This window comes from Raphanus sativus, chromosome 3 (genome assembly GCF_000801105.2).
Source record: "Raphanus sativus cultivar WK10039 chromosome 3, ASM80110v3, whole genome shotgun sequence".
Lineage (NCBI taxonomy): Eukaryota > Viridiplantae > Streptophyta > Magnoliopsida > Brassicales > Brassicaceae > Raphanus > Raphanus sativus.
In genome coordinates, this window is record NC_079513.1 from 23247914 (window position 1) to 23275344 (window position 27431).

General features: G+C 34.8%; 7 protein-coding genes and 1 long non-coding RNA gene across 9 annotated transcripts; 4 read left to right on the plus strand and 4 right to left on the minus strand.

The window, feature by feature from the left end:
• Positions 1-719: 719 nt before the first annotated feature.
• LOC108807620 (uncharacterized) lies at positions 720-5434 on the plus strand. Its single transcript, XM_057005117.1, has 6 exons — positions 720-1105; positions 1202-2148; positions 2229-2793; positions 2882-3537; positions 3618-4694; positions 4779-5434. Exons 1-6 carry the CDS (start codon positions 720-722, stop codon positions 5351-5353), a joined length of 4206 nt encoding a protein of 1401 aa, XP_056861097.1. The 3' UTR covers positions 5354-5434.
• Positions 5435-5721: 287 nt separating this feature from the next.
• LOC130509302 (uncharacterized) lies at positions 5722-7617 on the minus strand. The gene is made up of 8 exons (XR_008943399.1): positions 7358-7617; positions 7060-7240; positions 6845-6952; positions 6645-6726; positions 6412-6506; positions 6255-6329; positions 6083-6177; positions 5722-5989 (listed from the first exon to the last, which is right to left on the minus strand). It is a non-coding gene; the product is annotated as an uncharacterized LOC130509302 (long non-coding RNA).
• A 1014-nt stretch (positions 7618-8631) lies between these two features.
• On the plus strand, positions 8632-9008 carry LOC108845534 (ras-related protein RABA2c-like). The gene is made up of 2 exons (XM_018618730.1): positions 8632-8640; positions 8694-9008. The coding sequence occupies exons 1-2, from the start codon at positions 8632-8634 to the stop codon at positions 9006-9008; spliced, it is 324 nt and encodes a 107-aa protein (XP_018474232.1).
• A 1279-nt stretch (positions 9009-10287) lies between these two features.
• LOC108847399 (serine/threonine-protein phosphatase PP1 isozyme 2) lies at positions 10288-12272 on the plus strand. Its single transcript, XM_018620628.2, has 4 exons — positions 10288-10700; positions 11065-11624; positions 11708-11891; positions 12042-12272. The coding sequence occupies exons 1-3, from the start codon at positions 10505-10507 to the stop codon at positions 11879-11881; spliced, it is 930 nt and encodes a 309-aa protein (XP_018476130.1). The 5' UTR covers positions 10288-10504; the 3' UTR covers positions 11882-11891; positions 12042-12272.
• Positions 12273-13519: 1247 nt separating this feature from the next.
• Positions 13520-15033, plus strand: LOC130509305 (DNA-directed RNA polymerase II subunit 7-like). Its single transcript, XM_057005121.1, has 6 exons — positions 13520-13677; positions 13810-13975; positions 14049-14099; positions 14183-14248; positions 14372-14440; positions 14552-15033. Exons 1-6 carry the CDS (start codon positions 13562-13564, stop codon positions 14606-14608), a joined length of 525 nt encoding a protein of 174 aa, XP_056861101.1. The 5' UTR covers positions 13520-13561; the 3' UTR covers positions 14609-15033.
• Positions 15034-15122: 89 nt separating this feature from the next.
• On the minus strand, positions 15123-20240 carry LOC130494431 (disease resistance protein TAO1-like). Of its 2 annotated transcripts, none has more exons than XM_057005118.1 (4): positions 19275-20240; positions 17783-18890; positions 17401-17697; positions 15123-17225 (listed from the first exon to the last, which is right to left on the minus strand). In XM_057005118.1, the coding sequence occupies exons 1-4, from the start codon at positions 19859-19861 to the stop codon at positions 15297-15299; spliced, it is 3921 nt and encodes a 1306-aa protein (XP_056861098.1). In that variant the 5' UTR covers positions 19862-20240; the 3' UTR covers positions 15123-15296. The 2 variants fall into 2 exon arrangements, with proteins under 2 accessions (XP_056861098.1, XP_018476353.1); XM_018620851.2 differs by having other exon boundaries at positions 19301-19560.
• A 245-nt stretch (positions 20241-20485) lies between these two features.
• On the minus strand, positions 20486-22023 carry LOC130509303 (uncharacterized). The gene is made up of 2 exons (XM_057005119.1): positions 21263-22023; positions 20486-20718 (listed from the first exon to the last, which is right to left on the minus strand). The coding sequence occupies exons 1-2, from the start codon at positions 21709-21711 to the stop codon at positions 20502-20504; spliced, it is 666 nt and encodes a 221-aa protein (XP_056861099.1). The 5' UTR covers positions 21712-22023; the 3' UTR covers positions 20486-20501.
• Positions 22024-23048: 1025 nt separating this feature from the next.
• On the minus strand, positions 23049-24177 carry LOC130509304 (uncharacterized). Its single transcript, XM_057005120.1, has 3 exons — positions 23814-24177; positions 23627-23669; positions 23049-23363 (listed from the first exon to the last, which is right to left on the minus strand). The coding sequence occupies exons 1-3, from the start codon at positions 24093-24095 to the stop codon at positions 23233-23235; spliced, it is 456 nt and encodes a 151-aa protein (XP_056861100.1). The 5' UTR covers positions 24096-24177; the 3' UTR covers positions 23049-23232.
• Positions 24178-27431: the final 3254 nt, after the last annotated feature.

Here is a 27431-nt window from a genome sequence, read left to right on the forward strand (position 1 = left end):
TTTAAATATTTGTGATCATTGTGAGAGCTGTAAATTTAACCAATTAACATTTTTGTTTTTGTAAAATTTGTGCGATGGTGAGGTGGTGATTATAACAATATGGCTCTCAATTATCAAACATCACAACAAGAAGAAGCACATGTCCTCAAATATTCACCTAGAAATCTTTTTACCACCGCCTTCTCCAACTCAGACAGTGTCAAGCAACCTAATGCCATGGAGTGGTCCCACATCTCAACTAAATGAGTCAGAAGAAGAAGATGATTTTTCAACCATTTGAAAACCCATCCTCTGGTATGTATAATTAGTTTATCCGATTATATTAATTCGCAAGAACAAATTAGATAACAGAGTTTTAATAACAGAGGAGGGTGAAGATTATAGTGATCAGAGTTATGATGTGAGTAGTGAAGATGGTGATTCATTTGAAGTATTATCTGATAACATTGAAGTACAAACAGCGAATCCAAGTCCTATCACAGATGAACAAAGGTCTAGGATTTTGACTATGGCTGATATATTTCGAAACATGTTTGAGGGTGGTTCATCATCATCTACTACACCTCTGCAAACACCAAAGAGTACAGGTAATTGAATAGTATTTTTCAGAATTTATTCCTGTATTCGAAAATAACTTGAGCATCTTTATTTATGAATTTGTTACAGAGTATTTAGATGAGGGTGATCCTACTTGCATATGTGAGTACTGTGGTGCGAAAATGTGGTATGGTGAACGTATTGAAAAGAAGAGAAAGTCCAAGAAACCAAAATTTTCTTTGTGTTGTGGACAAGGTCAAGTTCAGTTGCCATTACTAAAGGAATCACCAGAGATCTTGAAAAGATTGTTACATGGTGATGATGATATCAGCAGCTATTTTCGAGAAAATATCAGACAACTTAATATGGTTTTCTCTTTTACATCTCTTGGGGGTAAAGTGGATAGATGTGTTCCTCAAGGACGAGGACCAAAAATGTTTCAACTTCAAGGAGAAAACTATCATTTGATGGGCAGTTTAAAGCCACAAGCTGGAGAAGAGCCCAAGTTTTCTCAACTCTACATTGTTGACACAGAAATCGAAATTGATAAAAGAGCTTCCATTATAGGGTATTTTCTGAATTACTAAGGATTTAATAGTTTTGATATAATATGATTCTTTATGACCATGTATTCTAAGACTGAAAGGGCGTAATTTTAATGCAGGAAATACAAGAAAAAGGCTGATAAAGCTAAAAAAGAGAGTCTGAGAAAGAAAGTCATTGAGATGATAGTTCAGATGCTAAACCAAGTTAACCCATATGTACATCAGTTTCGTTCAGCAAGAGATCGATTCAATACCAACTCTGGTGCTACATTTCATATGAGGATTGTTAGCTCTCGAGAAAAAGATGGAAGGACATATGATACTCCTACTGCATCTGAAGTTGCTGCACTAATTCCTGGGGATTTTAATTTGGAAATGGATAAAAGAGATATTGTTCTACAAGAGAAGCAAACAGGATGGCTTAAACGGATAAGTGAAATACATCCTTCCTACCTAGCACTACAGTATCCTCTTATCTTTGCATATGGCGAAGATGGGTTCAGGCTTGGGATTGAAAAAAGAGCTACAGAAGCTACTGCTAAACTGAAGAGGAAAAATATCAGTATGAGACAGTGGTATGCATATCGGATTATGGAAAGAGATGGGGAATCTCATACACTTCTACACTCTAAAAGGCTATTCCAACAGTTTCTGGTAGATGGTTATACAACCATAGAAGCAAATCGGTTGTCCTATTTGAGGATGAACCAGAAAAGCCTTAGATCAGACAGCTATGATTCTATTCAGCAGTCTGGAAACAATGGGGATAACGATATGCACGAGCAAGGAAGCCGCTTTTTGTTACCAGCCACATTTGTTGGAGGACCAAGATACATGAAGAATTTGTATTTGGATGCAATGGCAATATGCAAATACTATGGATTTCCAGATCTTTTTATAACTTTCACATGCAATCCTAAATGGCCTGAAATCACTAGGTATGTTCAACCACGCAAGCTCACTCCTGACGACAGACCAGAAATCCTATGCAGGATTTTTAAGGTTAAACTAGATCGGCTAATGAGCGATTTAACTGAAAAAAATCTACTTGGAAAGACTGTCGCATGTGAGTTATCTTTATGGTTGTTTTATGAACATATATATTGTTATAAATCGTCTGGTTACTAATGTTTTTGTTTAATGCAGCGATGTACACAGTTGAATTTCAGAAACGTGGTCTGCCCCATGCTCATATTCTGCTGTTCATGCATCCTAAATATAAATTTCCTAAAACAGATGACATTGACAAGATCATCTCAGCAGAAATACCAGATAAGGATAAGGAACCAGAGCTGTTTGATGTGGTGAAGGATATGATGATTCATGGTCCTTGTGGGGCAGTTAACATGAACTCGCCATGCATGGAGAATGGTAAATGTTCAAAGCTCTATCCTAAAGATTTTGTGGACAAAACTTCTGTGAACAGAGAAGGTTTTCCGGTTTATAGACGGCGTGAACAGCCTGGTTGCTTTGTAGAGAAAAATGGCTTCAAATGCGATAACAGATACGTTATACCCTATAACAAGAAATTATCTGTTCGGTATCGAGCTCATATTAACGTGGAGTGGTGTAATCAGACTGGTTCCATTAAATACTTATTTAAGTATATTAATAAAGGTGCAGATCGTTGTACTGTTTCTGTTGAGCCATCAGAAAAAGGAGCTACTGGAGTTGAAAAAAAAAATGAGATAAAAAACTTCTTCAACTGCAGGTGAATTTGGTTCTAATCTCTCTTTATAATTTATTTTTTTTACTTCTCAACGAGATCAGTCTTGCTTCACTAATATTTTTTTTTTTAGATATGTTTCGGCCTGTGAAGGGGCATGGAGGACTTTAAGTTTTCCTATCCATTATCGATCGGTGCCTGTTGAGCGAATGCAGTTTCACCTACCAGGGAAGCAGATTATTATTTTCAAAGATGATGACACTTATGCTGAAGTCACAAATCGTGAGCTTATAGAAAATACTATGTTCACTGGATGGTTTGATCTGAACAAGGTTAGTGCTGTTGCCAGAAGACTTACTTTAGCAGAAATTCCAACAATGTTCACTTGGAATAAGAAGGAGAAAAAGTTTTATGATAGACAGAAAGGATTCAGTATTGGTAGGATCAATTATGCCCCAAGGAAGATTGAAGAAGCTTTCTATTTGCGTGTTCTGCTAAACATAGTCAGAGGTCCAAGGGATGAGGAGGAGGTTCGAACCTTTAATAATGTTGTTTATCCCACATTTAAGAGGGCCTGTTTTGCAAGGGGCTTACTAGACAATGATCAAGAGTATATAGATGACATTATGAGGACGAGTTTCACTGAATCAGCTGCACATTTGCGTCACACTTTTGTTATTATGCTGATGTCTGGTAGTTTGTCAGAGCCAGAGGTCGTTTGGGACAATACATGGGAGGTTTTATGTGATGACATCGAGTACAAGCGTAGAAAGTTATTAAACAGACCAGGTATAATATAAATCTATTTTTATATGATACTACATTCAGAAAAATATGGTCTAATTCGCATTTTGGTTTTTTTTTTGTAGATCTCTGTTTAAGTGCAGCAGAAAAACAACAGTTTGCTCTTCTTGAGATCGAAAAAATTTTAAAGAGTAATGGATTTTCATTAGAGCAGTGGGAGTCTATGCCAAAGCCAGATCCAGATATTGTTGGAAACGACAATGTGTTGATTGCAGATGAGCTGAGTTACGATAGGGAGAAGCTGAAAGCTGAGCATGACCGAGATATTGGAAAACTAACAGATGAGCAAAGGAACATTTATGAAGAGATTGTTGATGCTGTTGTAAATGAAAAAGGAGGTGTCTTCTTTGTCTATGGATTTGGAGGAACAGGTAAAACCTTCCTGTGGAGATTGCTGTCTGCAGCTATTAGATGCAGGGGAGAAATTTGTTTGAACACTGCATCAAGTGGGATAGCTTCTCTATTGCTACAAGGAGGAAGGACAGCACATTCTAGGTTTGGAATACCAATAAACCCAGATGAGTTTTCTACATGCACACTAATTCCAGGAAGTGATCAAGCTAATTTGGTGAAAGCAGCATCTCTAATCATTTGGGATGAAGCACCAATGATGAGCAGACACTGTTTTGAATCTTTGGACAGGAGTATGAAAGACATTTTGGGGAACAAAGACGGGAGGCCTTTTGGTGGAAAAGTTGTTGTGTTTGGAGGTGATTTTAGACAAATATTGCCCGTCATACATGGTGCTGGACGTCCAGAAATTGTACTGGACTCTCTTAATTTGTCATATTTATGGAAGCATGTTAAGTTGATGAAGCTAACGAAGAATATGAGGCTGCTTTCTGAAAACCTGTCTGCTGAAGAAGCAAAGGAATTGAAGGAATTTTCAGAGTGGATTTTAGATGTTGGAGATGGAAAACTCGGAGGAGATAATGATGGAGAAGTTGTAATCAATATCCCAGACGAGTTTCTTATCACTGATGTAGATGAACCAATTGAAGCTATTAGCAAAGCAGTGTATGGTGATGTTGTTTCCTTGCAACATAATAGAGAGGCAAAGTTTTTCCAAGAAAGAGCCATTTTGTGTCCCACCAACGAAGATGTTAACAGGATTAACCAGCACATGTTGGATAAACTACCAGGTTACACTATTTATATTCACATGTTTTTTTTTCCTATTTAAATCGTTTTGAATATTTTTTAATTATTGATTACGCCCTTTGCAGGAGAAGAAAGGATTTACTTAAGCTCTGACTCGATTGATGCTTCTGATAGATTTTCAAAAAATGACCAGGCTCTAACTCCCGATTTCTTAAACACCATCAAGGTTTCTGGGTTGCCAAATCACAGTCTTCGTTTGAAAGTCGGATGTCCAGTGATGCTGCTTCGAAACATCGATCATACAAACGGTTTGATGAATGGCACAAGACTCCAGATTACAGAGTTGGATGATTTATTTGTAAAGGCGAGAGTTATCACAGGAGAAAAGGTGGGGAAAACCGTGGACATTCCTAGACTTTCTATTACACCTACTGATAAGAAATTGCCTTTCAAGATGAGGAGGAGGCAGCTACCTATTGCAGTTGCATTTGCTATCACAATTAATAAGAGTCAGGGTCAATCGCTATCCCATGTTGGTTTGTATCTACCAAGAGATGTGTTTTCTCATGGACAACTATATGTGGCTGTTTCCAGAGTTACATCAAAAAAAGGATTGAAGATTTTGGTTGTTGATGATCAGGGAAAGCCTAAGCGTGAGACAAAAAATGTTGTTTTTAAAGAGATCTTTCAGAATCTCTAACCTGAATGTTTAGTTTCTTGTGTAGTTTGCTGTGTTTTCGAGATGTTAACTTATTTCATAATTTCTTTCAGATGTTTTAACTTATTTCTAATTTTAATCTTTAGTTTGCTGTGTTTTTATCTTTACTATTTTTTATTTACCTCTAATTTATTCATACAAACAAAGCACACTACAGATACACAAGCAAACGACATTGTTTTCTTTAGCCTAAATACTACCACACAACAGACATACCAGCAAGCAACATTCAGAGATAAATGATTTCACTTCTAACCGATATTTCATTCCTGAATTCTAACCGATAACCTATATTTCATTCCTCACTTCCAAGCGCTATCTATGTTTGGTTAAGGGACTTACATGTTGTTCCAATGCTAAAGGTTGTTTCTGAATCCAAGCGCCTGTTATGTTTTGTTTTGTGACTTCCAAGCGGTAGCTATGTTTCATTCCTCAATGTCCTTTCTCAAACTTATAATGTTGTTTCCAGCATCTCCTGAATAATAAGAGAGTTAAATAAGAACACAGTTGTAAAGGTAATCACACAAGAGTACATATTTATAAATACTTAACTTTTAAATATGTAAATGGCTAAATGGCATTGCTGTCGGGCGTTCAAAACCTGAGCAAATAGTTTACCTATGTGGAACAATGATGGAAACTAATCTCAAATTAATGAAAAGTATAAACCAAAAGGAAAAAAAAAACAACAACATACTTCAGAAACATGACCTTTTCTTTTCAGATGCAGTGAGCTATTGGTTGATCAGTTTCTCCAGTCCTTTGATTATAGCTTGCATTTCCTCAGCCAACGACTTCAATTGTATCTGAATCGACAGGACACTGAAATTATGAGCCAATTACAAGTAAAAAGTAGATGACCTATAAAGCACAGAATGCGAACCTTTGAAGAATACTTTTCAAGACTCTCAATATCCTTAGGGAAGTCCAGCAGATCTGATCCCTTTCAAGCAAGGAACTAGACAAAAGAAAGAAGAGAGTCAAACCAAACTACCCTCAACAGAATCTAGAGGCTGCCTTTTATTGAGATTGTACTTTACCTTGCAAAGATAGTGCATGAGAGTCATCTTCCTGTTAGCAGCATGTATATCGCTTAGTTTTGATAAACTGTCCAACTTGAATCCCACTGCAGCGCCTGCAGAAAGCAGAACAAGGGTATTATCAAACCAATTCAGATATGTGTTCAGACAAAACATATACATGACGTAGCCAAAACAAAGTCACCATTCTTGGATCAAAGCCAACATTAAAACAGAGAAATTTTAATACTCACCCCTCGCAGTTCCTTGGTTCAATGTGTTCCCCAGGTAAAGAATCTTTTTCATAATTTCTTTTAGCTTTGGTGAAGTACGGACCTGATGAACAAAGAAACGAGGAGAAAAAAGTATAAGAAAGAGACATGACTACACAAATATCATAATAATTAAAAAAAAAATCAAAAATCAAAAAGAGCTACCAAGGAATCGAGATTACCCAATTCTCAATAGATGTTTGCGATCTGTTAAAATCCCTTTCCAGCTAAAGATTTGAAGTTCTTCTCCAACAAAACATCTTAAACAAACACGATCTCTTCGTCTTCTTCTACCATTCATGTAAAAGATCTACTGTCAGAACCTTTTATAATCATTATACACTGATTCCGAATGAAACTTTTTCAGAAAAAAAATGACAGGAACAAAGTGAATTACCTGAAGAAAGGTGTGAACTTTATGATCTCAGGAATCAAGAAAACCCAATGGAATAAAATGAAAGTCTTGGTGAGATCAGCTCTTCGATCCCAAAAGTCCTTAAACACATCATCAACAGCGCGAGCCTCCATATTCTTCAGCTTCACTAAGATAATCGGAAGAAACAGCGGATTCGTCACATCTGAAATGTAATAGATTTTAAAAAGTTACAATTTTTCAGATTCCAGCTCAAACTAAGATTACATGCAAACAAAATATTACTCTGATGATGAATGTATAATAAAAAAAATGCATGTACCTGAATCGGGATCTTATAATAGAGAAACAAGATCTGTCTGTGGTCGGAATAAAGAAACAATATCGTTGGTGGTCAGATTGATGAATAAAGAGAGAAGATCGAAAGGTGGTAATAGAGAGAGGGTGAGACAAGATCGTCGGTGGTAATAGAGAGAGGGAAAGACAAGATCTTAGTTGGTCTGATTGATGATTAAAGAAAGAAAATCGTCGGTGGTAATAGAGAGAGGGAGAGACAAGATGGCGGTGGTAATAGAGAGAGGGAGAGAGAACGACAACTTTTCAGCTGAATCTTTGTAAAAGATTTAGTTTATCTCTAAAGTGTTTGTGGTCGGAAATCATTATCGAATTGGGCCTTGGGTAAATAATAGAACTGGTACATATTGGGTTTAATCTGGGCTTTTACAGAAATATTGAACCAAAATTTGACAAACCCATTATTAATAGTATTGATCATATCATTATAACTTAACAAAAAACATATAATTACATGTCTATATATTTATCGACAGATTATTATAGAAAATAGTTGGTTTTGAATTTTTCTTTTGCTATTTCCTTTTTTTGGCAAAAGTCTAAATATAAACTAATAATTTCCTAATTTTTCTCATTCAACTTTTAACCTACATTTTTTCTAAATTGTTACCTATTTTCTTCATCTTCTATAAATTATGAAAACTCTCTTTCGAGTATTCAAAAACCACATGATACTTAAAACTTTAAATGATATTATATTCATTTCTCTTATGGGTATGTCTCAACAAAGAAGGCAAATCAAACTTCGCAATATCAAGATTGGATGGAAATTAATAATAAGAACAAAGAGAAAATAATTAGTAAGCATGAAAATAACTCCAATACAAGCGAATTGTTTTATCTGCATTTGCTTTTAAACAAGAGCAAAACATCGACCAGCTACACAGATTTACAAACTATTAATGGAGTTTTGTATCCTATTTTTGAAGATGCTTATAATGTTCTTTTTATTTGAACTACTGTTTTATCTTTATGGGTTTTTCAATTCCTTTTTTATTAAGCTCTTTATGTATGTTCTACTTTCGATTTTATGCATGCTTCCGTATTGGTAAATTCAAACATATGATTTAAATAACACAAATATAAAAATTAAAATTGTTCACCGACACATATATGATTGAAATAACAGAAACAAAATTAAAATTGTTGAAGAACTTAAAACAAAAAAATATACCCGCCCTTGAAGGGCGGGTCAAAATCTAGTTAATTTCATTAAAAAGTGTTATGATGCATAGTTAATTGATGAAGCATGTAATGGTCTCATACTATTGTGCGTTTCTTATGTTTGTCTTACGGTTATTCAGGTTGAAGGAAAGACTGTAAAGGCTCAGATATGGGACACTGCAGGGCAAGAGCGGTACAGAGTCATCACAAGCGCTTATTACAGAGCTGCATTAGGTGGATTTCTTGTCTATGACATCACCAAAAGACAGACTTTTGACAATGCATTAAGGTGGCTACGCGAACTAAGAGACCATGCGGATTCCAACATTGTGATCATGATGGCTGGTAACAAATCCGATCTAAATCACTTGAGATCGGTTGCTGAGGTAGACGATCAGAATCTAGCAGAGGCAGAAGGTCTTTCTTTTTTGGAGACGTCTGCTCTTGAGTCTTGAAGCTACAAATGTTGAGAAAGCATTTCAAACCGTGTTAACATGAATTTACCCACATCATCAGCAAGAAAGTTTTGGCAGCTCAAGAAGCAGCGGCTGCTAACTTCTCGATTTCAGGGCAAGGAACAACGATTAACGTTGCTGCTCTACTTAATAACCTCCTGAAAGCTTTCTATAAATTTGTTTTGTTTTGCCTAATCTTCTAGCCTTCTCTCTCTCTTTTCTTTTCATTTTTTTTGCTAATAAAATGTAACGATGCAATAGCATGTAGAATACTACTCTTCAGTTACTCGTCTTACCATCTTTGATGGGGTTTGTGTTCAGAAAATAAAGATGGGGTTTGTGTTCAGAAAATTGAGAACTAAACAAAAAAGGAACAAAAGCCTGTTAGTATATCTCCTTATTTGTTTTTCATAAGTAGTATTCCGATTATAAAAGGACTAGATCATAAAATTATTATCTAAGAATGTTTTGGACAATTTAAGAACAATGATGATATATTTATGTAACACTTTTTTTAGAATATATTGAGCTATCCAAAGTTTTATAGGTGTAAGATGACTTCAAAACAGTAAAAAACAAGAAAATTTAGTGGAGTTTGGTTTACCTTTATGCACATTTCATTTATTTATTTATTTATTTCCTATAATCCCCTTATACATCTGCATGATATTTTTTGGAGTAGAATTTTTTTTTTCAAAATAATGGAAACACAAATAAATTTCAATAAAGACCACAGAGAATATAAAAATTAACATATGTGTAGCGTTAGATTCTTAATATTACGAACGTTTATCTCTTTAACTAAAAACCAATTAAACTAACGTTATTATTTTTCTAATAAATAACTGATGATTAAATTTGAGGGAAAAAACACAAACAAACCAATAAACTCATAAATTCATTTGATCAAATATATTACCAGAAACGATGAAAAAATGCAATAAGTAATGCTAGACCTAGACAATATTCAACCAAAACAAAGTAATATTTATTACTACAGTGAAAATAATATTTCATTTTTTATCAAGTGAAAAATAATATTTCCACTAAAAGAAAATCATAAGTGATGTGCAAAGAGTGAGGGGACCAGCAAAATCCATACAAAAACGGAAGAACACGAGCAGAGACAGATGATTATGACATTAGGCAGAGGAGTTGCATTATTAAGCCATTATCATTGTAGTATATTATCTTAATTTTGAAATTAAAAAAAAAAGTAAAATAAAAATAAATAATTAACCAAAGGAAAAAGGAAGTGAAAACCACTAACCTTCGATAAACTCACCCATCACACAGATATTCGTTGGAAATAAGAAAAAAGAAAAAAAAAAGTAAACTTGGAGGAAACAAAGGCGAAAACTTTTATGGTCCAAAGATCGAGACACAGATCATCATCTTCTTTTTTGGCTATCTGCGCGATCGATTACTGTCCGAAAGGTTGAAACTTTTTGTTGTGTAGACAGAAGGGTGTTGTTTTGGATCGTGTTCTCTTTTGAATGGCGCAGGGAAGCATGGACCCTGCCGTTCTCGACGACATCATCCGTCGTCTGTTGGATTACAGAAACCCTAAGCCTGGAACCAAACAGGTCATGCTCAACGAGTCTGAGATCCGACAGCTTTGTCTCGTATCCAAAGAGATTTTCCTTCAACAGCCTAACCTCCTTGAGCTCGAAGCTCCCATCAAGATCTGCGGTAAATCAAATCACTCTCTTTCCGATGTTATCCTCTGTTTTTTTGGGATCTGATGTCTCCATGATTGTTAGCTTTGTTCTTAGATCAGCTCCCAGAAAAAAAAGTTATGTTTTTTTTTCTCTTGTCTTGATTAGGTTTTGTGAAACCTGAATTAGTTTCCGACAGGTGTTTGTGTGTTTGGTCTCAATTTCAGACAGATTGTTAGCTTTGTTATTAGATCAGCTCTCAGAAAAAAAAGTTATGTTTTTTTTTTCTTGTCTTGATTAGGTTTTGTGAAACCTGAATTAGTTTCAGACAGGTGTTTGTGTGTTTGGTCTCAATTTCAGACAGATTGGTAATGTTTTTTTGTTCTGGTTTCTTCCAGGTGATATACATGGACAGTACTCAGATCTACTGAGGCTGTTTGAGTACGGAGGCTTCCCTCCTACAGCCAACTACCTCTTCTTAGGAGACTACGTGGACCGCGGGAAGCAGAGCTTAGAGACCATCTGTCTCCTCCTCGCCTACAAAATCAAATACCCTGAGAACTTCTTCCTCCTAAGAGGCAACCACGAGTGCGCTTCCATCAACAGAATCTACGGATTCTACGACGAATGCAAACGCAGGTTCAGCGTGAGGCTCTGGAAAGTGTTTACGGATTCTTTTAACTGCCTCCCGGTGGCTGCTGTGATAGACGATAAGATACTGTGTATGCACGGTGGCCTTTCTCCCGATTTGACCAGCGTGGAGCAGATCAAGACTATTAAGAGACCTACCGATGTTCCGGACACCGGTTTGTTATGTGATCTGCTTTGGTCTGATCCGAGCAAAGATGTCAAAGGCTGGGGGATGAACGACCGTGGTGTCTCTTACACGTTTGGGCCTGACAAAGTTGCTGAGTTTCTGATCAAGAACGATATGGATCTCATCTGTCGTGCCCACCAGGTTTGGTCTTTGTTCTACTGCTACTACTATATACATTCATGTTTCTCTCTCGTGGAAGGTTCTGATGAAAATCTTGTTTTTAGGTTGTAGAGGATGGGTATGAGTTCTTTGCAGATAGACAGCTTGTTACTATATTCTCAGCTCCAAACTACTGTGGTGAATTCGACAATGCTGGTGCGATGATGAGTGTTGATGAGAGTTTGATGTGCTCTTTCCAAATTCTTAAGCCTGCGGATCGGAGGCCCCGGTTCTTATGATCGAAAAGAGGTAGTTTCACTTCTGTTTTAGGCCTTTGAAATTCTCAGATTGCAATACATAAATAGTTGAAGATTCAATTGCTTTGGTCTCTGTGTTAAAACTTTATGATTCTCAGATTCGATCACTCACTTTAGACTTCTTTGATTTTGTGTTTTGCAGTTAGAACCTGGCGGGAGAGAGACATTTGAAGCTCCCTGAGACTTTGTTCAGAGGCCAAAAAAAAAGAAAGTCTAAATGTTATATTATCATCATCTTATTTGAACTCTTACCATTTCTCTTCTTAAACCTTTTATGTTCTTATGATCTTCTTCTTCTCAGACTCATTATTAGACAGTAACAAAATAATGTCTGCAAATTTTTTATTATTCATCAACAAAATTCTCAGTGGTATATACACTACTATACTCTCGTCTCTCACACTCAGTCACTTAAAAGGAATAATCGGTTTCATGGATGCTGAACTGAGTCAAAGCCTAACTGAGAAACAGACTCTCTGTTTAGTTGTGCTTGTAGCTGCAAATTTCTTGAATATCAGAGAAGATTTAGCTGGACTAATTTAGGTATCAAATTCATAGAGGTCTTCTGAAAACTTTAACAAGATGTTATAAATATTGAAGGATAATTTATTAAATATACATATAATTCAAATTTAATAAGGTATTCATAAACATATATTCATAGATACACATTTAATAATGTATTTCAAAATTCACATTTAGATATTATACATATTTTATATTTATCAATATCTTCCTAAATTTTATGAAGATACTAATACTTATTCAGGAAATTCTTCATTAACTCAAATTTGGAAATATATCATATACATTCAAGTAGATCTTTCTATATTTAAATTCAGAAAGATATCATATATATATTTAAGAAAGTTTTCCTATTTTAAAATTAAAAATAAAAAAGGGTTTCTAAAAAAATTTCTGAAGAAATAAAAATAAAAATTATTCTAGAAAATTTTCGAAAAGAAAATTTGAATTTTTTTTCAAAAATAAGAATTTATAAATTTTATTAAAAATATTTGTTTAAATATTTATTTATTTTCATATATCTATAGAGTATGAGTATAATTGTCATTTAACTATTCAATAAAACCTATTTGATCGTTTTGACCCTTAATAACTAACTTTGTGATGATTTTTTAAAAATGTTAGTCTAGAGTATTTTTCAATAAACAATACATAACTGAATCAAAATATTAATTTTAATTAAGACACATAAACACAAGTAATAGAAAAACTTATGTAATAAAAACTTAAAAATCTACAGCATTAAACCATATTCAATTTGTTTAACAGAATAAAAACTTAATCGGTATGATCACGCCGATCGTGATCGTAGTCCAATTTAAAAAACTACAGTTTTTAATCTTCTTTCTTGATATTCACTACAGCAACATAAATTATTATTGTTTGAAATTTGCAAGGGAGGGAGTGCAATTCCAACAACATGCTGTTTTCCTTTCTTTAAAAAAAACTTTGTTATGCAAAATATGGAAAAGAAAGAAAAAAAAGAAATATTTTGTTTTTAATCTGGGCCGTTAATCCGACGGTTGAGTAAAATCAACCTTCTGCTAGGTAGGTGCGTTGGGGTCTATAAATATGACATGAACGTAGCTCTCACAGACAGAAGCGAGAGGAGAGCGACAAAAAAAGAAGCGACGAGAGATGTTCTTCCACATAGTTTTGGAACGGAACATGCAGTTACATCCACGCTTCTTTGGTCAGAACCTTCGTGAAAACCTCGTCTCTAACCTCGTGAAAGATGTTGAGGGCACTAACAGGTTTTCCTTCAACACTTCTCTAGGGCTCGGCTTAGTTTTCTCGAAACCCCAACTTCTCTCTTGTTCAATTCCAGTAAAGATTTTGTTTAAACTACTTTATAGTCAATTACAAAGTCCTCCTATTGATGACAGTGGCCGACATGGGTTTGTACTAGCGGTAACTGGAATAGAAAGCATAGGAAAAGGATTGATCCGAGACGGGACTTGTTTCGTCACCTTCCCTGTTAAGTACCGATGCGTTGTTTCCAAACCTTTCAAAGGCGAGGTTTTGGAAGCTGTTGTAACTAAGGTCATGCAGGTAATATACAGTTTCTCTCATTATATTGTCTTTAGTGGCAATCAACAAGTTTCCTAACAAATGTTACTTACAGCACGGATTCTTCGCCGAAGCTGGCCCTCTTCAGCTTTTTGTCTCCAATCATGTAAGAAGCTTTAACATCATGCCTCTTTTCGTTTTGGGTTTCTATGTGCTTTACTCGTCTTCTCCTCTTTTCAATCAACACAGGAGATGGAAGATTGTATGGAGTATCAGGCTGGTGACATGCCTAATTACACATCATCAGATGGATCAGTGTGTTTTCTTTTCTCTGTTTTCTTTCTTTCACCCAGTATATATATTCCCATCTCTGTTCAAGAAAACCTTATATATTCGTCCAAAAAAAAAAACCTTATATATTCCAATGTCTTCCTACAGGTTAGAATCCAGAAAGAATGTGAAGTGTTACTAAAGATCACTGCCGTCAGTGTCGTTGCCTCTGAAATCGTGCGCACCATATTCCATGACTCTATTCACAATGCAACTTAAATTATTAGTTTTTTTTGTGGCTTTTAATCTTAATTCAATTTTTTTTTACATTTGTCTTTGGTTTTGCAGTTCTGTTTGGGTAGCATCAAAGGAGAATTTTTGGGGCTCCTAAACGTTCGTGCATAAGAGAAACTCTCAGTTAAACTTCGATGTTACTTTATACATAAGATGACTTGCGATAAAAGTTGTATTGTAAGCTTTGATGTATCCGGAATAACTATTAGAACAGAGGATCTATTGGTTGTTGATTCAGAGTAATGGACAAGGCAAAACAATAATATGAAGAAATTAAATGATTGAAAACGTTTTTATGGTAACTGAATGGTAAATTTGTTTTCATCAAGCATTTGAGCTTAGCTCATGCTAAGAGATGATTCAAAATTCAAATGTGATTTGAATCAACAAAAAAGAAGGTTCATTCTCATTTATATGTCCAACATAATCTAGTGATTTCTTCTGAGAACATAATCTAACGAGTGAAAAGATTATAGATTCAACACTGATATCTATCTATTACCAGTCTTTTCAAAGTCAAAGGTATTTTAAGTGCATGTTCGTTCTTGATGATATTATTCAAAACTGAAAGTTTTTTTAATCAATTTCTATGATTTAGGAAATGCAATTTTCATATACTCTTGACTAAGTCTAAAGAAATCTTTTCTTGATCAGAAAAAGAAGAAGAAGACATTATTCAAATATGTTCCTTCAATTCTGCATCGAGTTTATTGATTATAAGCTATCAAACACAAAGATAAAACGCAAACCATTTGAATTATGGTTTTTATGTTACAACAAAAATGTTTTATTTTACTTTTCAGCTTCCATCAAAACGAGGGACCCAAACCGTTGGAGCAAGTAGCCCACATTCTCCAATCTCCCATTTATCATTGTGAACTTGAAACTCAAATAATAATTCACTGGAACTCACCTTATTATCAAATTCGAATACGTATAGATGCTCATTTAAACGTGGAGTGAACATGTACCGTAAAAGTGCAGGTAGAAGGTGGTAGTTTTTTGGTCTACACATAACACTGACACCATTCTGTTTCTCCTCGATACGAACAAACACTTCCATCACGTTCCACTGACCATCCTCAACGTTATCCTTGTTAACCAACAAAACGCAAGCCTTGAATCTCAAGGACGTAGGGAAGCGCATACCATCTCCATTCAGTTTCACTGACAGGGAGCTCCCAGTGGCTCGGTAAGTGAAGTTTGGAGGCACTTTATGCCCCGGTAAGAGCGCAAATCTACAAGTTGGTGTCCTGATGATAAGGTCTCTTGCTTCTTGATTCAGATTGAAGCATTTAACAAAGTTCAGATCAATGAACTTTGTATTGTGAAAAGAGCAATCCAGTCTCTCTAGGGACTCACAGTTCTCTGCATCAAGAAAGGCTATGGACTCTGGAAGCTCTGGGAGAGAGACTAGCTTTGTGCACCCCTTGATCACAAGTTTATGTAGACGTGACATATCCTTGATCCATAAAGCAATTTCTTGTATTCTTGCATCGGTTAAGTGCAACTCTGTGATGCAGTCAAAAACATGTGGGGATTCCCCAAGACTCTCACAGTATGTCATATGCAAGTCATGCAGACGAGACCATGACTTGATTGATGAAGGCACTTGTTCTATTGCAGTTCCACTGACCCTTAGATACTTAATATTTGTGGAAATCTCAGGAAAGCACTTCAACAGTGAGCAATCGGTGAGATCAAGTTCGTTGAGAGACTTCATGTTGATGTTGACCGGAAGAGCCTCAAGTTTTGAGCAACCTTGCAACCTCAACGTCAACAACTTATGAAGATTCCCAATAGAGGAAGGCAACCCCACCAAACTTGAGCATTTACTAAGATACAGTTTCTTGAGACTTGTGATATTCCCAATAGAGAAAGGTAGCTCAACAAGACTTAAACACTCATTGAGATCCAAACTCTCAAGATTAGTGATATTCCCGATAGAGGAAGGGAGCTTAACAAGGCTTGAGCAGTCATCAAGATACAAATTCTCAAGGCTAGTGATATATCCAATAGAGGAAGGGAGCTCCACGAGACTTGAGCACTCGGAAAGATACAAGTTCTTAAGATCAGTGATATTCCCAATAGAAGAAGGCAGCTCCACAAGACTAAAACACTCACTCAGATCCAAATTCTTGAGACTAGTGATATTCCCAATAGAAGAAGGGAGCTTCACTAAACTTGAGCATCCTCTGAGATTAAATTCTTTGATGTCAGTAGCGTTGCCACAGAAAGCAGGGAGCTCCACAAGACTTGAGCAACCACTAAAAATAAAATGCTTGAGACTCACGGCATCTCTAATGGAAAAAGGCAGCTCCACCAAACTTGAGCAGTTCTCAAGATCCAGTTTTCTGAGATTAGTTGCATTACCAATAGAGGAAGGGAGCTCAACTAGATGCTTGCATCCATTGAGGTTTAATTTCTCCAGAGCAGTGAAACATCCCATAGAAGAAGGAAGGTTCAAAAGAGTAGTACAACTCGTAAGATCCAAATCCTTGAGGTTTATAGCATTACCAATAGAGGATGGGAGCTCAACAAGATCTGAACACCCGTTGAAATCCAGTCCCTCGAGATTAGTAGCATCCCCAATTGAAGAAGGGAGTTCAAGCAGACTTGAACAACCAGGAATCTTCAGCTTCTTTAGACTAGTGGCAGTTGAGAGATCAGGAAGCTCTTTCAAGTTAATGGAAAAACTCAAATCCATCCATTTGAGGTTTCTAATCGTCTATACAGAAAAAGAAAAGACAAAACACAAGAAGACTTATTAGTGAACTCATCAAAGAAAACAGTATGGTAAAATCATAAATAAAGTATATTGTACAAACAAAAAACATTTATCATAGAATAACTAATAAAATTGATGTATACAAATAAAGTATATAAAAGAAATGATTACTTACGTGAGTTCCTTCCCACAGTTTCTCAAGCTCGCTGTCAGGCATGTTTAGTTCAACGAGGAACTGTGGGCTAAAATTAGAAGGCAGACACTTCATAGGAAAATGTTCCCAATGCAGTAGTCTAACTTTTCTAGGTAGATAGTTCACACTTTGTGATAAGTACGATATGGGTTGAATATAGTTACCATCGAGTCTTAAGAACTGAAGACTAGACATGCTTTCAAAAGCTTTGTCACTTCTATATAGCTCATCTGTGATCTCAGAGTACTTGAAATCTATGCCGACAACACTTCGAACACCCTGAAAAAGAATCCAAAGACACATATAAGTAAAGATGATCAGTTTTTATAAAATTTTGTAAGGGGCGACAAAAGTGAAAACTTACTAGTGTATCATTGTTCAGTACTTGGAATATATCTCTTGTATCAACTAAAAACTGACGTTGCCCAGGGTCATGAATAGATTGTGTACGGACGATTTCTCTACCCAAATGTGCTAGCAAATTATGCATCCTTATATATCCCGAGCTGACTGATATAAGAGATTTCTCCGCTAAGACGTGAAGACCTTGTCTCACATCAAAGAAACTCTCTGCAAGATGCTCTTCCACTTTCTCAACCCATTCATTGTTGAAAAAGCAGGCTATATGAAGAAATAGATTTTTGTCTTCATAGCATAAAGCATCATAACTGAACTTTAAAATGCTTTCAATATCTCCGTCAAGGCTAATCTTCAACCTTGGTACTGCCTTGGTCCATTCCTCCTTGGACATTCCTTTGAAGTAAGATCCCATAACCCTTAGTCCCAAAGGGAGTTTACCGGAAAGTTCTATAACTTCCCAAGCAAGCTCCTCGAAGCTCTCATTTGGGGATTTTTGACCAAAAGCATACGTACAAAAGATTTGAAGCGCCTCATCGTCAGGTGGAAAATCCACCTGGTAAATCTGGCTAATCTTGTGTGCATTCAAAATCTTTTTATCTTGTGTGGTGATGATAATCCGGCTTCCAGGACCGAACCACGTAGTTTCTTTGGCCATTGCATCCAATTGCACCAACTGATCCACGTCATCAAGAACGACTAGCACTCTCTTGTCTTTTAACCTGTCTTGTGCAACTCCTAAATGATGAAGCTTGATATCCTCCTGGTTGATTATTTGAGACAAGAACTCTTTCTGTAACTGCAGTTTCGCACTGTACTCGTCGTAGCAAGGTCTTGGATATCGCACTCTGATGTTCTCCATGAAAACACTAAGTTGGAACTGATGAGAGTATTTGCTGAATAAAACTCTGGCGATGGTGCTCTTACCAATTCCAGAAGGACCCCAAATCCCTACCATCTTCACTTCATCAGATGCTAGGTGTAAAAGCGGTTCCACATTTTCTATATGAGTTCTCATCCCAACCAAACTATCAAAATCACTTGATACCGTGGAATTGATCAGCTCGTTTGAAACATCAGTGGCTATTTTTTCGATCATGGCTGCTTCATTATCCCTAACAAAAGGATATTAAAGATGAATACATCCGTTAAATACCCATCAAATATGCACCTACTACACATTCGAATTAGTTGTTGTGGTATACCGTATAATATCTCAAAAATACCACATTTAATGTTTTGTTTTCTAATACCTAATAGGCTAATACACAACCAAAATCCTAACTTCCCCAAAATATCACAAACGTCTTTAGAGAAATAAAGGTTCTTAAATACCAAAAAAAAATTGTGTTACAAAAAAAAAAATCCGTGCTAATTAAGTATTAAATTTATGGTATTTTTGTAAATAATCCTAAATTATAAAAAAAATTATTATTTCTAATATATAGTATTTGATAGATTGACAGACTAAAAGCAAAAGAAAAAAGAAAAGCATGAACCAGTTGCTTGAATGGTAACCAGCTACCGTGGCCACTTTTGCCAAAGCTTGTCTCCATCTCTCAGTGTCCTCCTTACTTTTACCCGCACAAGTTTTTCTGAAAACCTTTCCAAAATCTCCTGTGAGCTTCTTAACATCAGACGGATCTACTTTATAGAAAATGGCCATCACAGTTTGACTCAACTCTTCCCTGCACTTCATTATCTCCACCAACTCGTCAAGACACCATTTGGAAGAAGCATAGTTCCTCGAGATCAAGACTACCGCTATCTTAGATCCTCTAATAGCCCCTATGAGTTCGGGACCGATGGATTCTCCTCTCTTGATCTTATTATCGTTGAAAGGTGTGATTCCTTTTCTTTGAAATTCTTTCCGAATGTGACTGAAAAAGTCTCTGCGGACATCCTCCCCCCGGAAGCTTGGAAAGACATGGTGTGTACAATTGTGAGACAAAGTAGTTGGAGTTGATGTAGGAGATAGAGAAGAAGGATCTATCTTTTTATGGAATCTGAACTTCCCAAAAAGGGTGAAGAAGCTAAAGGCTGCTGCAGCAGCAGCAACAGTGGGAAGGAAAAAAGAAGAGGCCATTTTGTGTGGTAGTGAGAAGACCAACAAAGCTCTCTAGCAAGATATGTTGAGAAATAATGAAAACTAAGAGGAGTTTAGGTACCTGAAACGTTGACTCTATCTACATTGACCGAGACCGAGAACGTTGATTTAGTAAAAGAGAGGAAACTTCGTGGAAAACTTGTCACAGGAAAAAATGATCATTTTTCCTTTTACTTTATTTAATTTAATTAATGTTTGTCCTACAAAAAAAATCACTTTTTCCCCAAAAATTTCACTATAGGTTCTGTACTGTAGCTGAATGTTAATATATGGCTCCACCATTCTTTATGATGTTAAAACTTAAGTCTTTAATCTTATAGGGATCCTATGTAAACTGCACCGTTAGCTCCTGTTCCAAGTAACTCAAAGACTATTGAACCCTTTGGCATATAAGTTGGTCAAGATTTTCTTACTCTGTTTCCTAGACCAACATTGTTATGAGTCTTGTGACTAATCTAAAACTCTGTCTAGTGATTTGTGTTTGTGGTGAATTGAGTTTCAGACTAAGTTTATACAGCTACAAAACGTGTGAACAATCAAGCGACAAGAGGGACTAATTTAGTGACAGCAAGGGCTCAAGAACAGGAGAAGAAAGAGAGTGAGTGAGATGAAATTTGTTTCACTTCAGGATTTTGAAATGAAAAAGCCAAGAAACAATGAACGCAAAGATCACAACGGCAAGTAAGAAGTTCATAACACGGCGACCGTGCCAGGTTCCTCGTGCCTCTGTCTGAGTTTGTCCTGCAGTTGTTTGTGAATGGGCAGAGGCGTTGCTCTCTTGGTTTGACTGTTCGCCAGCAACGTTTATAGCCATTGCGCCGCATATCTCACATGTCCTGCTCAGATTCACAGAAACAATATCAGTACAGTCTTTAGAGAATTTCAACTTCCAAACACACAAGAAGAAAATCGAACTCTAACCGGTTAGTTACTACTGCTTAAGATAATGCAAAGACGTAATGGTTACTAGCAAGAGAATCAAACTAAGCAAAATTAGGGACTGCAAGATTCTCAATGCAAAGCAAATCACATAAACATGCTTTAATTGAGACAACACACAATCAGTCCAAATGTGCAAAATAGGAAGATGAGACACAAATTGAAAACACATGGGAACAAAAATTGAATAATTGGTAGTCACTTAAACTGTAGATTCCATCTTTAGTAGATACAATACTTTTGAGAAGATATAGATCTCTACTCTAGTATTCAGACAAGAAAACAAATCAAGGTACATAAAAAACATTTAATTTTGTTTCCTCAATAAGTTTCACACCTCACTATTTTTCCACATAATCATAAGAATATGTAGAATTTTCTAGAAATAAAAGAGAAAAAATAAAATAAATGAAGTCTTTGAGAATAACTGAGGATACTTACATGTTTCCTTTAATTTTGAACCAAGTTTCAGCACACTTACTGTGAGCTACACCCAAATCACCTTTACAAGAGCAACCCAATTGCAAAGGCAGCCCATAATACTCTTCTTGTTCACCTTCTCTTGCTTCGTTTTCTTCTTCTTGTTCATCAGAACCATCTTCTTCTTCATCTTCTTTGTTAGTCTCCAAAGGCAGATGACAGATCCTGCAATCTCTACCTTCTTTCCTCTTCTTCTTTGTCTTTCTCCTCCTCGCCGGCCTCCTCTTACCACCACCAGAATGTAGCTTCTTCACAGGAGACGTCACACCACCGCTCTCTAAATCGACTTCAGACAAGGAATCCAAGTCGGAGGAGTCGCCGTTGATGCTAATTTCGACGGAGTACGGCGAGTCTCCGCCTCCGGGAGTCGCCAAATGGTGATGAGGAGATCCAAAAGCAAAAGAAGGCATGTTTCGTGAAGATTAAAGCAAAGAGGAATAATTTACTTGCAGAGAGAAAATAAATAACAATTATTACAAAAAAGAAGAAGCTGATTTTGTTTACTTTGGTTTATAATTTACTTGCAGAGAGACAGAAATGTTGGAGAAAGAGAAAGGAAGAAGCTTCGGACAAAAGATCAGCTTCTGTTGTGCTCTGTTCTTTTAATTATTTCTCTTTTATTTCTTGTCTTCAAAAACAAAATTACTTCTTTTTGTCTCCCTCAAGTCTGGAAGATATTTATTTCGGTCACCGAGTGCTTTTTAACCATTGTTAGTAGGCCTGGGCACGGATCGGATATCCGGGTTTTTGAAGGTATTTATGATTTGCTTCGAATGTTACGGATATCTAATTTTCCGATTTGCTTTGCTTCGGAAAAATACGGATATTCGGAAAAACGGATATCCGGAAAATAAATAGATATTTGCGGATATTTGCGGATACTTACGGGTATCTCATTTGTTTTGATTAATACAAATAATCTTAAAAATTCGATATAAATTTGTTTTGTAAAAAAAATTTTGCATGATATAAAAGATAAAAATTAAAAGATATAGTGAATCTACATATTTTGTAAATTTTAAACTTAGTTAACAATTATAATAACACAAAACTTAAGAAAAAAATTATAATTGTCATAAATGTTTTCTTTTCCTTTTATGTAATACCTTTATTATATAAAATAATAATATGAATAGAATCTATCAAATCATATGTTAGAATAATAATTATATAATTTTATACATTTAAAACTTTAAATATAATCAAAATATACATGTATTTATATATTGACGGATCGGATCGGATATTCGCTTCCCAAAATTTTAATATTTGTGATTTGCTTCGATTTCAACGGATATTTAATTTTAATATTTGCTTTGCTTCGGAAGCTTACGGATATTCGGAATTTTCGGATCGAATAGCAACGGATAACGAATCGAATCAAATTTCACGGATAAAATGACCACCCCTAATTGTTAGATCCCGTGGTACGGATTCATATCTCATGATTCCACTTTGAATTTCCTCAATTAGTGAATTATCTTTTTCTTTTTCCTTTCAAAGTAAGGTTGAAATTTTTTCATACCAATTAAAATGTATTTTGGTCAAATGAAAAATTATATACAAGATGAAGGGCATGGATGAAACTAATCACAGTAGTCACTGTCAGTACCAGTGGCCGTGTCAGCATGTAACTATGTTGGCTAAAGAGGAAACTCACCGTTTCTTTAATAGTTGTTCAAAAGAAAACAAAAAGGAAAAATGAAAATTTTCTTACCTTTTTATCGTTATAATATTTAGATTGGAATTGCATATAACTGTGAATTCTCCTTTTTAGTTTAGTCTCATATCAATTTTAGACAAAGAAGATTATGGATCATTCCTTACGAAGCTACCGACACATTCAGAGGGGACTATCAAATAACAAAAGCTGTATCTTCCAAAGGAAAAAGAACAGGAAAATAGAAAAGAAGTACCCACAAATAGACAGATCAGGCAGCTTGTACTTGGGCGGCAGTTGCAGAGTTTACTGCAGGTGTGGCCTTTGACAGGTTAGGGATATACTTCCAGCAACGTTTGTGAACTCCGCTTATCTTCTTTGGAGCTTCCGCAGCTGGCAAGCCTGCATTTGCGAAGTATGTAAGTAATATTAGTCACCCTGAAGCTGCAAGTGGACTAAATACAAATGCATCTCATAACTGAGAATCCTCACACACCAATGCAACTTTGATTATCTAGTTTCATTAGTGAATACTCTCCTCATACATGAAGAAAACGTTATACATAATAGTAAGTCTTTTCTCCCTATCAATCATAAGGAAGGAACATAGCATTAGTAAAAAAAACCAAAGCCTAAGAGAAGAGATGATGAAAACAAAAACTCACCATCTTTATGAACAATCCCCCACGCTTTTCCATGTCTACCATCCTGCATTTCAATCAAACAAAGAAACATTTTCAAATTCCCCAAATGTTAAACCTTTCAATCACGAAACGAATCCAATTCACCAAATCATGAGAACCCATAAGATAGAATTCACGGGAGAGGCAATATAGAGCGAAAAGGCGAAACCTTGTAGAGATTGATCTTTGTGATCTCATAAGAGACTCCGCTCCAGTGAGCTTTAGCCATATGGTATCCGATTCCCCAGTTGGGTAAGAACTGAGCGACCTCGATTAAGTTCTTCTTACTCTTCCTTCGTTTAGCTTTAATCGGATCGGAGCTAGGCTTTTCAGCGGCCGGAGATGCCGCCGCCGCCGGCGCTGAGAAGTTTCTCAGGAGGTTGAGCGAGAGTCTGAAAGCGCCGAAGGTTTCGGTTCTAGAGACGGCTCTGCTCATAAGGCTCGCCGCCATTGTATATCACTCTCTCGTGGGATGTTCCGTCGTCGTTGTTGGCTTCTGGTCGATCGGCGACTGAGGTTTAGGAGAAGAGAGACAGAACCACGAGTTTTTTTGGTTTATTCACAGACTAAACCATTAATATTCGACAAATTTACAATTGGCCCCTTTACTTATGCATTGTGACATATTTCGCTCATATTTTTCAATTGCTAATCAATTATCGATGGGGCTGTTGGTCGATGTGTGTTAGAAATGACATTCAGAGTGTAATTTGTTTGCTATATATGAGACATGTTTCCTTTTCTTCTTCTTGTAAATCCTATGGTGATCATGAAGTAATATGAACTATCAAAATTGATAAAACTAGCAATGAAGTAAATGTTAATATTAGTATCCGTATAAACATTACCTATAAAATACCATGCATTATCAATTTATATACCACTCAGGATTCTCTACTATAGGTTTGAGAATTTTCCAGTCTATTCTATTAATTTTGCTGTATGAACTATTGATAATAGTTTAGTCCAACTTAAAAAAAACAGAGAATCTATATATAATATAACTGCTAATATGCCAACTGCTTAATATATAACTATCTATTAACGTGTTTGGTATTCTATAATCTCTCATTTGATTCCTATTATATCGGGGTCCATTACTTTTTTTTTTAAAAAGAAATCTATGTACGAATATGATAGATATATAAATTTTTGTGCACTCTGTTACGGAAAAAAAACTCATCACTTTTTTTTATTTTTTTTGTTCTCAACTCATCACCTATGAACTAAAGAAAATGAATAAAAACAACTAAAATAAGTGATAGGCTTTTCGACAACAATATGTATAACAACTTTTTTTTTGAAAAAAAATTAACTATGCATCATATATGAAAACAAACACAAATAAAGAGAAAGTATATGAAAACGGATATATTCTATTAATTCACCAGCATGATCAATTGATAAAAAGTTTTGTCCAACTAATTATTTCCAATAAAAATATAAATTATGTGAAAGAGTTCGTTAAATATATCCGTCCTTTTAAATGTGGATCACAAGTTTAGTTCAACTATTTGAAAAAAAATTACGGATGCGGGTTATGAGTATTTTATTTGGGATGGGTGCGGGTTGGTGGATTTTGGATCGCACGTACCTTCCGACCCGCAAAGTATTTAAAAAAAAAAAAGTAAACACTTTTATATAAATATGGGGATTTTAAAAAATAAAAATTAAAAATATATAATTTTATTAAAAATATTTCTTTTATATTTATTTATAATAATTAAATTAAATAATTTTTATTTTAAAAATATAACTTGCGGATAACCGCAAAATTAACGGGACGGATGCCGGTACAAAATTATTTGTTTGCGCGTTGTACGGATCAGATCTTTTGACCAAAACAAAATTAAAATCCGCAGGTTGGCAGGTCAGCGGGACCGGTTCGACCCGCAACCCAGCCCTAACCGAATGTATACAATCGGATCAATTTTTAAATTACTATTATTTAATAAAATATATTTTGATTAAAATTTATATATAAATATCATTAAAAGAGAAAATAAAAATATAATTATAAAGAAAACACAAATATAAAAATTAAATTTAAAACAAAAATATACCCGCCCTTTAAAGGGCGGGTCAAAATCTAATACTTAAAATAAATTTGTAACATCCTGGTTTATCATATAATTAAATGTTTAAATGAATTGATTTGGATATGTATATTAATACATCCACTTAGAATTCTCAAATTAAATGTATTTTAATAAGAATAGTGGAATGATGTATGACCTCCGAAAAATAATTTACGGTATCGTATGAACAATGCTAAAAGACTAGAAAAGATTTAAGAATCAGTACAAGTATTTAGAGACTCCACAAATTAATATATTTTCTGTCGTACGAAATAGAGTAAACGGGCATGTGAGATCAATTAGATGACGTTATGTGGTATAGAGTCGAACTCATACAAATGTGAGCCTTGTGTAGGATTACATATTCATTTTGTGGGAGAATTAAATTGTAACTGTTTATGAAAAAATGTTTAAATTAATTAATTTGGCTATATACATCACTAAAATGCTGTTATTTTCGATTATATATCCGTTCAGTATTCTAGGATAAAGCGTGTAATTGAGTCTGTAACAACAGTTTAACAATGGCTGCACGGGAACAGACTAAATCAAGACTTCATGTATTCATCAATATATTTATAGAGTAAAAAATCTATAAGTTAATAACATTGTGATTATGATATTTTATTAATTTATACAGTTATTAATTTACAAAAAATCATTTTTTAGATTTTTGAATATTTTTATTTATAAAATAAGATAATAGTTGATTTTACTGTATATACTTTAATTTAATTTTGTAAATTCAATTTTCATATTGTTTTATTATATTAATTGGTATATATTTTATGTTTCATAGCATTTAAATATGGTTTTTTAGATATAATTTTACTAGATATTATCAAAATAATTGAATTGCTTAGAAAAAAGAGATAATTTCATTGTAAATATAAAACCAATACTATAATGTTTACTTTGTAGTTATATAAAATGTATATATATATATATATAATATAGTATATTAATTATGATTTTAATAGGATTATATATTTACAAAGGAATTTCTAAAAAAAAAAATATTATTTTATTATTTTATCGATTTATATCATTATTTTAATTGTCTCAACTAATTATTAATTTATAATATTTATAACTTATCGAGTATTAGTTTGTAGAGTTTCAACTGTATTTATACTCGTAAAAATAAATTATATCCACGTCAAATACACATTTGACATGAAAGAAAACCATGCATGTTAAGTTCAAAAAAGAAAACCATGCATGTAAAATATTGGCGTAAATGTCCTTTCGCACAATTGTTTTTTATTACGTAAGATGACTGTAATTGTTTTCTCTTTTTTTTTGAGAATGGCATTTAAAGTTGACTGTAATTGTTACGACCGAAGCATACCAAAAACGTTAATTAAACTAGGTCAAAATATAATGCAATGCAGATAGAAAAACGAAATAGAATCTAATTTTATTCTATAATAATAAAGTAACCAAAGGTTTCAAATTACATATTATGGAAACACAAGGAGTAAAAGCTTATAGGATATGAGAAATCTGATAGCTGCAAGAATTAAATCTGATAGGATAATATAGATGCTGGAGAACGTTCACCAGCATTTTTATTTTGTGAGGAAGTTTAGTACTCACATTGATAATTCATAATGGAATGCTTCTTCTCTTTATATCCTAAAGCTCTAATCTTCTTTTTCAATTTTGATTGGGTTACCAAATGGAGAAGAATTCTCAGAAGCTCTACA